This window comes from Pimephales promelas, chromosome 22 (genome assembly GCF_988280905.1).
Source record: "Pimephales promelas chromosome 22, fPimPro1.hap1.1, whole genome shotgun sequence".
Lineage (NCBI taxonomy): Eukaryota > Metazoa > Chordata > Actinopteri > Cypriniformes > Leuciscidae > Pimephales > Pimephales promelas.
The window spans coordinates 24,386,553-24,402,209 of NC_142790.1; the positions used below are offsets into that span (position 1 = coordinate 24,386,553).

The 15,657-nt window shown below is 38.4% G+C and overlaps 1 protein-coding gene across 2 annotated transcripts in view; it reads left to right on the forward strand.

The window, feature by feature from the left end:
• Positions 1–15,657, forward strand: part of dpyda (dihydropyrimidine dehydrogenase a) — a 185,925-nt gene that overhangs the window by 129,341 nt on the left and 40,927 nt on the right. For both annotated transcript variants that reach the window (XM_089125664.1, XM_039670887.2), the window contains 2 exons: positions 6,111–6,231; positions 6,830–6,949. In XM_089125664.1, coding sequence (XP_088981790.1) covers positions 6,111–6,231; positions 6,830–6,949 — 241 coding nt within the window. The remainder of the gene's footprint in view (positions 1–6,110; positions 6,232–6,829; positions 6,950–15,657) is intronic.

Consider the following 15,657-nt stretch of genomic DNA (forward strand, 5'->3'; position numbering starts at 1 on the left):
TCATGTAAACACAAACTTTTATTTTGGATACGATTAATCGCGATATATATATATATATATATATATATATATATATATATATATATATTCTGATAATAGTGAACTGGCTATATTGACTTGTATGTTAAATAATTTCATTTCTGGAACGGAGCAACTCAGACAAAAGCTACAAGATTTACATTGCAGATAACAAATAATATCCAGGTAAAAAAAAAAAAAAATTACCGGGACTCTTATTTTGAAATGTCGATGAGGGGGAGAAAAAATTGCACTCTTGCAACGTATCTACAACATATTACAATATAAACTTCACGATGTAAACCATTGTCATATTTCATCAACAGTAGATCATAAGCAATCTATTATCACAATTGTGTAGTATTCATTGATTGCAAACTGCTCTGAAACCTCAAAACTCGCACAACAGCACAGCGTTTTTACTTTGAAACGTGCAGCGCTCATTTATTTCAAATTTTTGAATGTTTAAAGATAGAGTAGGAAATGTTTGTTGAGGCTAGCAATAGTGAGCTAGCTTTGAAAGCATAAGATCCCATCCTCCCTTCAGAGCGCCTCCCAAGCCACGCCTCCTTCAAAACATGAACACACACAGCAGGGAACAAAGCGTCACAAGAGACGACATTAAATACCTCATGTCTCGAGGCACAGAACATTACAATAATAATGAACATATACAACTTAAATAGCTCTGACCTGAACCACCTGACTGCTGCAGATTCATTTCGGCATTGATAATGTTGCCATTGAAACGCATAAATTCTAGTCACAAACCGCTCCGAGGATAACGTCGTGGGTTTCCACCCCTACCAAATTACATGGCGCGAACGCAGCATAAGGTTGTCGTTTTGGTTCAGGAGGAACTGTAAAAAGTGGCTGCTGTTTCGGTTGCGGTGCTCGGTAATTGACGTCTGTCTCTGCGCGAGGAGGTATGGAAATACATATGTTGACAGGCAGGTAGGACATCATTTAGACCTCTTAAAGGAATAGTTCACTTAATAATGGAAATTCTGTCACCTATATGAATGTCTTTAACCAGACACAGGTAACCAGACAGTTGACTTTCATGGTAGAAAAAAAAAATCAATGGATGTCAATGGGGTCCATCAAGTGTTTGGTTACCGACATTCTTCAAAATCTCTTCTTTTGTGTTCAGCAGAAGAAAAAAATTCAAACAGGTTTGAAACAACTTGAAGGTGAGTAAATGATGACAGAATTTTCATTTTTAAGTGATTTATTCCTTTAACTAGGATGTGAAGAGACTTTCAACCAGAATAACAAAAAAAAAAGTCTGAAACAAATCACCTACCCTGCCTTTAACAGTCCCATTAGGTTACATCACGATTTCTGTTTTTCCATCTCTTAATTTAAGTCCTCTTAAAATGATAATTAAGATGTTTGTTATACCATTGAAGATATTTAGGATTTTTTTATGACCTTAAATTTCATAAAACTGAATTGTTTTTAGACCTAAGGACTTTTCAACACATATGCTCCTCTATATTTTTCTGTTTTTGATATTCTATCATCAAACATGTGCTCCTCTATTTTTAGTCGCAAATGCGAGTGAAACGCTCGCAATGTCGATCCCTGTCTTCATGTGAAACCGAGCGGCGACGGGTCACAGAACTCTGTGCCGAAAGCAGCCCAGCTACACAGGTGCGCGCTCTCTCCATCAAAGCGTGTAATACTGTGTACAGCAAACTGCTTAGAGGGAAAAGCGTCCCTGCTCCAGACTCCCTGGCCCACAGACAGCGGCTCTCACCCCCATCTGGCCTGTAATAAGCTGTCACGGGAAGCCCTCTGAGGGGAGCGGCGGTCTCCGGTGCGAGAGCGCACTTCTTACAGGCAGCATCTGTTTGGTGGCTGGTGTCTGGCTGCAGGCCATGACCCCTGTGCCTTGTACCGAGGCAGGCGTAATGCAATTTCTCATGACCCTTTGGGAGGATGGCCTGTCCAGCTTCCTGTAAGTCTGTTGTTGTTGTTTCCTTCAAATGCTACCACCGTTCGGCTTGTAGAAACCGTTCCCTCAGGGCGCAGGGCTCAGTTACGACTCGACCAGCCACGCGCCACTCACTCAACCCTCACTGTTGGCAGGCAGCAGCTCTGAATTTGTGTTACAGAAAATATTAGCATGAATATTTATAGTAATATTGACAATCATGCATTTTTAATAGTAGTCTGAATACACTACTGTTTAAAGCTTTTTAATACTTTAGCCAGCAAGGATGCGGTAAATTGATCAATATAATGTATATTAATAATAATGTTCAGTTTCCACCTAAATATTAAGCATTTCAACTGTTTTCAACATTAATAATAACATGAAATAAATAGAATTTAAGTTAGACTGGAGTAATGGCTGTTGGTCATAATATTACTAGTTTTACTGAATTTTTGACCAAATAAATACAGCCTTGGCAAACATAAAAAACTTTCGGTACCTAAAACGGAATTATTATTTTTTTCAGCAACAAATGATCACATTCACACAGATCCATGAAAACGACTGAAATGAATTGAAACATATTTGGCCAGTAGTTGTAATGTAATGTACGTGCCTATAAAGACTGAACACATAATACGCATGTGCATGACATCACTGTTTCACAACTTTTCGTTTTTTGTGGTAGTCATCTAAATAAATGGCCAAAATGCTAAAAAGCTTTGTTTTTAATTGAAAACAGTGTCATGTAAACGCAACACAGGATGTATGTACAGTTGATATTTGTAAATATTGACATTAGCACATTTTTTGTATTGGTATGAATACCAATTTGGACGTAATAATAATCAGCTTCGTACAAGTGTTGTTTAAGTTCGGAAGATCGTTGAATTGTCATTTTTTTTATATATATATTCGTACAAACCCGTTCTGTTTAAACTTGGAAAAATGCTGACAATTATGCAATTTTTTGGTACTGATACGAATCTTTTGTGCAAGTACAAAACGAAAAAGTATAAAAACAAAATTGGTGACAATCGGAGTTACAAAACCTAAGATAAACACTTTCCCAAACAAGATTTAACTTAAAATAAGATTTAACCTGATTTAAAAGCTGATTAAACAAATACATTACTCATAAACAGTAAGTTTTTTGTAGTCTTTCTCTGCTTTTCTCATAGCTGTGTTGTATTGACACTTTTGTTTTGTTTTTTGTACCACTTTTTTTTCGCCTGGAGTTCAGGATTCACTATATCAACCAATGAATCTCTCCAGCAACCCGCCAACACTATCAAACATCTCTCGGGAGCCCAGATATTACCTCTCCCGCTCTGGCAGACGGCTCGGAGTGGACAGGTTCAACCTAACACTCCAGCCTTGTTTATACCCTGTTTAAATCTTGAATAAATCAGGACAAATTGCCGTGGATGGTGCTCACTGCTGGGTCGAGTGCATAAATCCAATATTTTCACAAAAATAAAAATCTGGGAATGAGTTTATCATCTTAAATGGCGTAACCTTTCACGTCCCTTCTCTTTCAGTGCTTTTAGGTGCGAATATAACCAGACTTTATATGTATCTCAGGTAAAACACACACCCAAGGACGCATCAGATCTCGCAACGATTTTTTTTTTTCTTCCACTTTTCGGTTTTGTACCGCGCTGAATCACTCAGCATGCCTTAGAAATGGAAAGGAAATAGTCAGGAGGAGATGTGTTTTTTTTCTGTGGGCTTCTGTATTCTTACAAATCAATTCTGGCTAATGGTTTTAAAAATCAAATGCTAACCTTTTCTTGTGCAGGGAGTGACCTTAGAACTCCGCTTTGCACATACAGCTTTGCACATCACACTTCTTTATAGAGACGGGCAGACCCATTGCTCAAGGGAATATATGCCAACAGTTATTGGATATGTCAAAACAGAGACCCATTTCCTGTGAAAGAAAAGAGAGACCGAGAAGGACCGGGATGAGAAAGGGAGCCGAGGCCGTACTGAATGAAAGCTTCATGTCAGGGTTTACAGTCTTTTAAAGCATCCCGACTGATCTGACATCAGACTTCGCTGTTTGAATTAAACCGTGTCTGTTTTACTTCACAGGCATATAAAGGGTTTAATGCGGTAGTGTGTCTTTATTTGGGGTCTGGAAGAAAGGAACAGATATATATACAGTATATACTATATATATACTCATCTAAAGGATTATTAGGAACACCATATTAAAACTGGGTTTGACCCCCTTTCGCCTTCAGAACTGCCTTAATTCTACGTGGCATTGATTCAACAAGGTGCTGAAAGCATTCTTTAGAAATGTTGGCCCATATTGATAGGATTGCATCTTGCAGTTGATGGAGATTTGTGGGATGTACATCCAGGACACGAAGATCCCGTTCCACCACATCCCAAAGATGCTCTATTAGGTTGAGATCTGGTGAATGTGGGGGGCATTTTAGTACAGTGAACTCATTGTCTTGTTCAAGAAAACAATTTGAAATAATTCGAGCTTTGTGACATGGTGCATTATCCTTCTGGAAGCAGCCATCCGAAGATGGGTACATGGTGGCCATAAAGGGATGGTAGGCCGTGGCATTTAAACAATGCCCAATTGGCACTAAGGGGCCTAAAGTGTGCCAAGAAAACATCCCCCACACCATTACACCACCACCACCAGCCTGCACAGTGGTAACAAGGCAGGATGGATCCATGTTCTCATTCTGTTTACGCCAAATTCTGACTCTACCATCTGAATGTCTCAACAGAAATCGAGACTCATCAGACCAAGCAACATATTTCCAGTCTTCAACTGTCCAGTTTTGGTGAGCTCTTGCACATTGTAGCCTCTTTTTCCTATTTGTAGTGAAGATGAGTTGTACCTTGTGGGGTCTTCTGCTGTTGTAGCCCATCCGCCTCAAGGTTGTGTGTGTTGTGGCTTCACAAATGCTTTGCTGCATACCTCGGTTGTAACGAGTGGTTATTTCAGTCAAAGTTGCTCTTCTATCAGCTTGAATCAGTCGGTCGGCCCATTCTCCTCTGACCTCTAGCATCAACGAGGCATTTTCGCCCACAGGACTGCCGCACACTGGATGTTTCACGCCATTCTTTGTAAACCCTAGAAATGGTTGTGCGGGAAAATCCCAGTAACTGAGCAGATTGTGAAATACTCAGACCGGCCCGTCTGGCACCAACAACCATGCCACGCTCAAAATTGCTTTAATCACTTAAATGAGAAATTTAACAGGTGTTCCTAATAATCATTTAGGTAAGTATATATAAATAAAAATCTTATACGATATAGATTTTCATACAGACAGGTGTTACAGATACTAGTCCATTGAATTATCATATCATCATAAATGCTTGTTAAACATTGTCTAAGTTGCAGTTGTGATTTTACAGTGTTAAAAAGTATGTGTAAATATACATTAGTGAGACAATATGCAATCTTTTCTCTCCTCAAAAGATTCACAAATACCACCCCCCCCCCCCTCTCTCTCTCTCTCTCTCTCTCTCTCTCTCTCTCTCTCTCTCTCTCTCTCACTCACTAAACAGCAGACTGACAGACCAGGGCAGCTTAATAAAGCATGAATCCTCCTGGAACAGCAGTTCACACTGTTATGATCCCTCTCTCTCTCACACCGCCGACTACAGGCTCCCCTCTCCATCTATCACTCGCTTGTATTGCCCCCCCCCCCCCCCCCCCCCCCACACACACACACGCGCGCAAACACAGAGACAGAGAGGCTCGGGTCTATTAGTCTGACAATATTTAAATATTGTTAGCAAGTTCACCCAAAATGTACTTACCCTTATGTTGTTCCAAACCTGTATGCGTTTCTTTCTTCTTCTGAACACAAATTAACTCTTTGAAACATTTTTTTAGGTGAACAAACCCCTTTAAAGAAATAGTTTATCCAAAAATGTTCTTATCTTGTACCCTGTCATTTCATTCCAAATGAGTTTCTGAAGAAATACTGAAGATTTTACTAGTTGTTTATTTACAATGCACCATAAAAGTATTATTAAAATAGTCAATATGACTTCAAAGCAGTAATCAATCTTTTTGATGTTCATTTAAATTCTGCTGTTTAGTTTTCTCATGCTTCTTTTATCTTTGTTTAAGTTTGCTTGTTGGTTTCATGACCCATTTGACTAGGATCCAGAGCTGGTGCGAAACATCTGTCGGTGGGTTCGGCAGGCTGTCCGTATCCCGCTCTTTGCCAAACTCACCCCTAATGTGACCAACATTGTGGACATTGCCAAGGCTGCACATGAAGGTATTTGGCTGTTTGTATGGTATATTTATACCATTTTGATATGATTATAGTGGCAAATGCATCATTTACTTTGATTCTTTAACCCAACAAAAGCTCCAATGATACAATCTACCTCAGCTTTCACAGTAAGAGTCAAGCAAACTACATTTCCCATCATTCTGCAGCACATCAAAATAAAACAATCCAAAGATAAACATCAAATAATGTGCCTTTTTGTTTTCACTTGTACATATGCACATATAAAAGTCTTAAAGGTACATTGGCAAAAACAGCCTGTTTAATTCTAAAGGTCAGAGAATGATGGAAAATGCACATTTTTGCTGCAAGAAACCTGGACTAATGTTATAAATGGACTTCAGGGGAAAGAAAAAGAATTGTAGAACATGTCCTCAATAAAACGGTTTCCCAGTTCAAACATTAGAGCTGCCCTAGAAACACGTTCCCCTCACAACCTCGACTAACAGCCTGACTTCTCCCGTACGGAGTTAAAAACTCGACACAAACAGACCCCCAGGTTTTGGGATCCAGATTTTTTTGAGGTATTTGGCCTTCCTCCCTCCCCTTCCCCATGCCTAATGTCTCTTCCCTGTTGGCGCAGGTGGAGCAGATGGCGTCACAGCCACCAACACGGTTTCAGGGCTGATGGGACTGAAGGCAGACGGCTCTCCCTGGCCTGGCATCGGTCGTGGAAGGCGCACCACATATGGTGGCGTGTCTGGTGAGTGTCACCCACCTCACTGGATCCATTCCTTTCTCCTCTGAGGTTTAACGGGTGTGTGGCACAGACACACTATATGCGCATATCTACTTCCCCCCTCCTGTTAAAGGTGTGTAGGAGTGCATATGAATTCCTGTGCGTGTTTGTTTGTGTGTGTGTGTGTGTACTCTGGTCACAAGCTCTAATAGAACAGACAGATGGAATGGAGGTTGGTGGAGTGCTGAGATCGTAGAACAGCTGATCTGCAGGGCTTTTGCTACAAGATAAAACAGTTTGGGCACTATAATGTGAAATATGGACATCTTGCCAGCATATATTATACAAGGTTCGGTAGCAGCACGGCTCATTTTCTACGCCATGAGGTGACCATGAGCACATTTGCACTTTCAAACTTTCTGTTTTATTATCTTCAGGTCTTGGAAAACTTGGAAATATAAGGATAATGTGGATGCGTGTGTGTGTTTTTGAATTTAAAATTAAATGTTATTAATATAATTTATCGATTATAAATTATTAAAGGGTTAGTTCACCCAAAAATGAAAATTCTGTCAGTATTTACTCACCCTCATGTTGTTCCAACCCCGTAAGACCTTCGTTCATCTTCGGAACACAAATTAAGATATTTAAGATATTAAGATCGCTCCTGCATACAGTCCATAGGCTTCTTGAGGGACTGGCTCTTGCTGTCCCCGAAAAGTCATTAAAGACATTGTTAAAATAGTCCAAGTGACTACAGGGGCTCAATCTTGAGTTTATCAAACGACGAAAACACTTTTGTGCGCAAAAAAACAACAAAAATAACGACTTTATTTCAACTATTCACTTCCTTCTCCATGAGCCTGTAAGTCAGTTAACGTAGTGTGATTGCGTAGAGCTACGTCACACGTAGGCTCACTATTGGCCGACGCTGGTCATGTGTGTGATGCGTGTGACGTACAATAACAGAAGCTTACGTTATTAAACTAGTAACCTGACTCGCGCAGAGGGAGAAATAAACGAATAGTTGAAATAAAGTCATTATTTTTGTTGTTTTTTTTGCGCACAAAAGTGTTCTCGTCGTTTGATAAACTCAAGATTGAGCCCCTGTAGTCACTTGGACTATTTTAACGATGTCTTTAATGACTTTTCGAGGACAGTAAGAGCCAGTCCCTCAAGAAGCCTATGGACTGTATGCAGGAGCGATCTTAATATCTTAAATATCTTAATTTGTGTTCCAAAGATGAACGAAGGTCTTACGGGGTTGGAACAACATGAGGGTGAGTAAATACTGACAGAATTTTCATTTTTGGGTGAACTAACCCTTTAAATGTTTCATTTTTTATTTTATATATATATTTTATTATGTTATAAACTATATTTATTTATTTATATATTTAGAACTAAAACTTTTTTGGTAACACTTCACAATACGGGTGCACTAATATGCATTAATTCATACTTAACTAATGCACAGATAATCATGAGTTAATATATAACTCATGAAGAACTAAACCATTAATTAATGATTACTGCATCAGCAACTAATAAAGAGTCTGTATGATTAATAGATTAAGTAATAAATGAATTGCTATTAATTCAATGTGTCATTGTGTATTAATATTTTATTAACTAATAGTGTAAATTAATGTGTTAATTACCACAATTAGTCAAAGCTATGCACTTCAACTTCCAGTTGTGTGCTTTAATTAATCATTAGCTAATGATTTGCAAGGGTATCATTATGTTATGACTTTACTTGTTGGGGCACATCATTATTAACTAGTCAATTTGTAATTGTAGTAATTTCCACATGAATTTGCAGTAACAATGAAGTCATTAATCATGTATTAATGCATATTAGTGTACCTGTCATATTATCTGAAAGTTGAAATACAAGGCTTTGGCTCATTCTGGTAATTAACATATTAATTAATACTATTAGTTAAAAAAAATAGTTATGATGGAATTAATCCACAATTACATATTTAATTAATAACAATAATGTATGAACTAATACATTAACCTTACAGACTCTTAATTAGTTCCTAATGTGGTAATCATTAATGAATACCTTAAATAATCATTAGTTACATATTAATTCAGTATTATCTGTGCATTAGTTAAGCATGCTTATTAGTGCATCCGTATTGTAAAGTGTTACCACTTTTTTTTGTAGGTTTAAATAAGTTACCATAGTTTTCAATCCCAGATTGAGCTTTCTGATTTTTAGACCTCACTGTATATAGTCTCCCATCTCCAGCAAAGTATGTACTTTTACTGCATACTATATGAAATGAGATGCAGCTATCGCACTATAATTGCTTTAGTCAGATACTCTCTCCTTTCCATTGCAGTGGTGCACTTTTGTCTGGTTCTGCTGGTGATTATGGGAACATATGAGTCCCACACCTGCCAATGGCCAGTGACTTAAGAAAATGTACAGGCCGTAAATATTTTTTACTGGTCATGAAACTGTGCAAAAACAGGCAGTTATGACATTTAACATTTTATATACCAGTGAAAGTTCACAATTCTGTATTACCATTTCGATACCACAGCAAAAACTAATATACATTTAAAACAATATTAAAGACAAGTAAACAGCCAGTAATAAAATAAGAATAAATAATCAAATTTTAATTACAATGAATACAAATGAAATACAAATGCATAGTCTTCACTGTATTCACTGAATCATCCTTATTTATTAATCCTTATTAAAGTTATAAAAATTATTCAGTCAAGAGTAGTGAGTGATTTTTCTTTGACCTTTGTTGTTTGACTAACTTTAAAAACACAGACAGTGGCAGGAATGTTAGGCTGCTGTCACTTTAAGAGTGAACGCACAGTCTATCTAATATACTGATACTGTACTCAATCACATGCATTTACTTTCTCAAGATAATTTTGTCAATTTGTCCTCTCAAGTGCAAAAAGACATGAAAGAGAGCTCAGTTTAGTATTTAAGATAGTTGTTCAGGATGTTCCCAGGTAACCCCACCAAAATCTTTAGAGTATGGATATTTTGTCTCATGAGTGTGTAGCAAGAGCTTTCAGGAGAGCAGATTTTCAGACTTGGTGTTCAGCATCAACAGAGAGCTTTGAAATGCGGGTCCTCTGGTTGCCATGGCATATTGACAATAATGTTTTTCTTCAGCACTCTACAGGGACCATGCTGATGGATTTCACACTGATATCTGTCCATTGACATCTGAAGGATTCTGACTGTGGCGCTTTTTTTAGAGCATTTTCGTTCCATTTATTAGTGGTACTTGCTAAGCTTAAGATTCACTTAGGGTTAGAGATTTGAATGCAATATTTTTCCAAGCAAAGTATTAAACCAGTGTGTTGCTCGTAATTTATTATAACTAAAATGTGAATTACACAAAGTTGTTTTTTTTTAGGTACAGTGGGTTTATTTAATAGAACACAAATGCTGTTACATAGACATTATACTGATACACATATGGTTTACACCCAGCTATTTACTTTCACTTGAGATAATACCGACTGTGTTTACATAAATACTCCACATTATGGGCTTTCTAGATATATTAGACACAAACTACATGGAATCTGATCTTTTCGATTCTGATTTGGGCCACTTCCACATCTGATCCTTAATTCGAGACAGGTCAGATGTTTTGCAATGCAAAATCTACAATGATAGACATTTTATGCCCTTGCCACGATATATACAGTCATACAGCCCAGCCCTACCTCAAATCATTCTATCATAATTTTGATCATGATACAGCAACAAACTTAAAGACTCCATTAAACAGAAGTTGCGATAAAGGGAAATGATTGGATGGTTGTGGTTTGCTATTGGTCAGTCTTGTGTGAGTGACAGGTTGTCACACCTTCGCGCCAGTAAACACGTCATCTCAGAAGAGAAGAGATGTGGCTGCAAGAGTGAAAGGAAGTTATTGTAATTGTAATGACTTCTGTTAGGTTCGTTTAGCATGTGTTTAAATTGAAAACAATGGAAAAGCAGTGCAGTGGAATGCTAAAACCCATTCTGTGGAAACTGACCCATAAACTCTGAGTATCCGAGGCACATGTTGTAGAGGCTCCGCCCTCTTCTGTAAAGGAGGGCGGGGACCAAGACCAACAGTGCATTTGCATTTTAAGATATACACACAAAAACCACATGTTTTTGCTTCCTCCGCCAAAATGGGCATTTTAGGCACGGTATAATAAATGATCTGTGAGGTATTATGAGCTGAACCTTCACAGATACATGGGGACACTTAAGACTTATTTTACATCTTGTAAAAAGGGGCATAATATGTCCTCTTTAAAGTGAGGTGATTGGTGATTTCTGTCTGCACGAACAACAGAGACCATTGGCAATGCAACAATGTTGCAATAAGCTAAACTTTTTGCAAATTATAGTTGCTTAGTGACTGCAAAGCACTCGGAACACCTTGCAACACCTTGGCAACAACCAATGGAAAACGCCTTCTGTGGAAAATGTAAATATCTGGTTTATTCATCGTTGTTCTTTATTTATTTATCTTTCATTTCATGGAAACATGGTGATAACAGTGTGATCAAGTATCAAGTGTCGTGCGTTCACTATTGTGTGATGTTTTGTGCCTTAACAAGGCTTATATTCACACACACACACCGTTCTTCAGGGATTCTCAGACCAGCGGTGTGTTCATTCCCTTCCTCAATAATTCATGTGGATGCAGTTGCTCTCTGGTTCTCTGTACTGTATCACTGTGTTATTGCTGTGCTGTTGCATAGTTAATGCCTTTTATGAGGCCTTCTTCTTTCATTGTGTGTGTGTGTGTTTGTGTGTTTGAACAGATTGACAAGGGCCAGAGTCTGTCTTAGCTGCTAGCCTCCTATCCATCTTCCTCCATTTCATTCTCATACAATCCCTGAAAACCAGGGAAAAAAGGTGCATTGGTTTTGGAGACTGGGCTAGCCGAGGTGCAGCATTAAAAATTAATCGTGAAACTATTGCAGCAGTATTTTATGTAAGCAGAACTACTCAATGTCATCTTTTTCCCATTTAAGCTGTGGCAGTTTGCAGCCCGGTGACATTCCCCATGAGCGGAGCCGGCCCCCGACCTGCAAGGGTCTCCGCGGCTCCACCCACCAAACATCCATCACCCTCCGCTCTGACTGCAGGCCTACGAGCTGCCAGCGCTGACGCTGCCAACAGCCTGAAAGCAAATATACCTATGATGTACTGTTGTTCACCAGGCCTTTAGCCGCAGTGCTTACATTTAAAGGGGACGTCTCATGGAAAAACTGATTTGCTGTTGTGGAGGGACTATGCAGTGCCTCAAATACTGTGCATCAGCTCATTAACATGTGACCGCCCACGCCAAGTTTAAACTGGGATACTGGTACTCTATCTGTGCGTTCACACAGGACGCAAATAGTGCGTCAAATTCGCGTCTAGTTTGACGCTTAACCACTTTGTGTTAATTCGCGCGTCAAGTGAAACTGACGCACATAAAAACAAAAGTTTGAAGCGAAATTTCCACGCGTCGGAATCGAAACCCGTTGGCGGACATCTTTTTTATGTTGATCGAGCATTCATCAAGAGAGCAGAACAGCTGCGTGGGGATCACCGTCGCCGTATTTGTGTCACAACCAAACCGTTTGGCGAGTTTAACCATTTGCTCACTCCAGGATCTGTGCCTGGATGACGGCCGCTGTAAGCGGTACTTCCACCTGTCCCGCGCCCACTTTGATCACCCTCGCCCTCATCCACCTAATCTGTCGTTTATTTTTGTTTTGATGATAGAGTCAGCCTCCAAAAGGTATTAACCTGTCCTGTGATTTTTTTTTTTCTCTCTCACGTCCAGACACGAATAATATTTCATATAATCTAGATATGGAATAAATAACATTCAATACAAAATGAACATATTGAAATAAAGTTTTAAGTGATAAAATATTTGCTTTGTTGTGCATTAGAACCACACCAGGCATTTAGTTATATTACAAAATAATTTATCGAAGCATCCAGATACTTCACCACGTGACAGCAGCAAGCAGCTAGGCTCCTGATTGGTTAACGCGGCGCGAATTGACGTAAAATGTTCAGATTTTTCAATTCAGGCGGCAGGCGCGAATTCGCATCAAACGCATGAATGCACAAATAGCACTAACTAAATTATTCGCACGTAACGCGCTTTACGCGCCAGACGCTCAATTTGTGCCATTCGCGCGAACGAGGCGTCTACCGCGCTGCGCTCTACGCCACATTCGCGCCGCAGGAATTTTTTGCATTGACTTAACATTGAAATCACTCGCGCCTGACGTGCTATTCACGATAATGTATGATGGGTAATATATGATGTCATTGATAGGCGACGGACGGACATTGTCCGCGTTCTGGCTAAAGCTGCTTATTTCTCTGAATTTGAACATTTTTTAGAAACATTTGGGATAATGAAAGTACACAAATTAACAAAATATATTGTTCAAAACATTGTTCTAGTGGCTTTCGGATATTTTGATCCAGAAAAATTACATAGCGTGCCTTTGACAAATAGTCCCTATTATGAATGGATAAAATTAGTGCATATATGTTTGGAAGAGATCATTTTCATGTAAGTTATCAGAAAGTGATTTTATGTAGTTATTTTGTCCTGCAGCGAAGATCTCAAAGCATTAGATTAGACTTAAGCCTCAGGTTCAGAGCTGTGGTTCACATGCTGTTTCTGAGCCAAATAACCACCTCTTATCTGTAGTGATTGTAGTTATTTAACCCATTTGTGTAAACACACATTGTCCTTGTAGGAAGAGACACACAAACACACTTCACAGTCTCTCAGAGAGTGTGTTTGTGTGTGTTGTTGCTGATAGTGATCATATACCTGTGAGATCACAGGCTCTGACTTTTATTTCACAGACAACTCGCCACACTTTTCGTGCACAACACACACGCTCATGCAGAACGCATAAACAAACACTCTCACATTTACATTTAGTGCTCTTCTGACAGAACACACTGCTTTTTTTAAAGTGCAGTACTGTATAAATAGACATGGAAAACATATTTGTCTGACTGAAAGAATGGCAAAGACAAATGATGCTTTAGAAAAACAAACCACCCAAACTGAGAGAAATCCAACATCAAATATTCATCCAAAATTAAATTTCTCAAACAAAACATGGTCTTTGTTATTGTAGTGTTTTACGGTACAGTGGAGCGTATTACAGTACAGTGATACTGTAGTATACAATAGGAATAGTTTCAATATTTGTGTTAGGATTTAGGTACTTTGATTGGTAACTCTTGGTTTAGAGTTATAGTTCAACAGACTGCAGTGCAGTTTAGTGTAGTTTGTGTTTATACAGTGAGTACATTGTAAAATGCTTCATAACTAGCTTTCTGCAAGCTATTCATAATTTAAAACAGTAGTTCTGTACAGTCAAGCCCATTTTAAAATTTAATTTTCTTGTTTTATTTATTTTTATTTTGGAAGTATGACTGATTTTTATTTTATTTTATTATTTTATACTGGTCTGTATTTACGTATTGCTACAGCTCACCTGTGTTGTTGTTTTTTTCAACAAATAATTTGATTAATTAATCATATCATGCGTTCTCACAATTAACATTTTTAATTGGAAAGCCTATTTGTATAGTATAGTATAGTGTAGTATATTGTAGTATAGTGTAGTGTAGTATAGTATGGTATTTTAGATTCACAGCCACAAAAAAATAAAAAAAGTGATGTTGCTTGGCTTGAATTTTAAGGTCCCTCTGACCTACCAAACTAAAGTTTTTTTAACCACCCTCACTTTTTGCAAGTCAAATTTTCAATTTAATGGATTTTAGATTCACTTCAGAGTGTCTGTATATGGCTTGTAGCGACTGACAATTAAAATTGCTCTGGGAGGTTCCTTTCAATAGCTGAGCTGAGCGCTGAGACGTGTGTGTGTGTTTGTGTGAGTATTGACCTTTCTGAGAGTGCATTAGCACAGTGTCATGGAGTGGGTGGAATCAGTGCCCCTTTAAGAGCTGCAGGATGTGGCCATGGATGTGTTTGCCTGTCTGCCTACCATTTTCAGAGAGAGAGAGAGAGAGAATGTATCGCACGGTTGTTCCCATGAGATAACCTCACTGTGTCCGTTATGCCCCTCTACTACTTCTTCACTTCTTTTCAAGGGATAGTTCAATCAAAAAATGAATACGCTGTCATTGTTTACTCACCTGTAGGCTATGTTGTTCCAAACCTTTCTACCTTTTGTGGGAATCAGATTTTTTTAAAGGATGTCCTTACAACTCATCCCAATATAATGAATAAGTGAGTGAGGACTGAAGCCACCAAGCTTTAAAATTAAAAAAGCGCAATTAAAGTATCATAAAACTGGTCTGAATGGGAAACAATTTTAACACGGTCAGTTTACTTAAAGGGATCGTTCATCCTAAAAGGAACATTAAGTCATCATTTACTCACCCTGGTGTTGTTCTAATAGAGTATGCCATTTTCAAATAAATTTAAATGTCCATTTAAATGGCAGTGAAAAGCGACCATCGTCAAGCTTTTTAAAAACTAATACAGAGTGGTCCCATGCAACACTTGTCTCACACTCCAAGTGTTCTGGGGAATTGAGATAGGCTTTGGTGTAAGACAAACCAAAATGTGATGTATTATTTAACAAAAATCTATCTATCTATCTATCTATCTATCTATCTATCTATCTATCTATCTATCTATCTATCTATAACTATCTATCTTTTTCTTTCT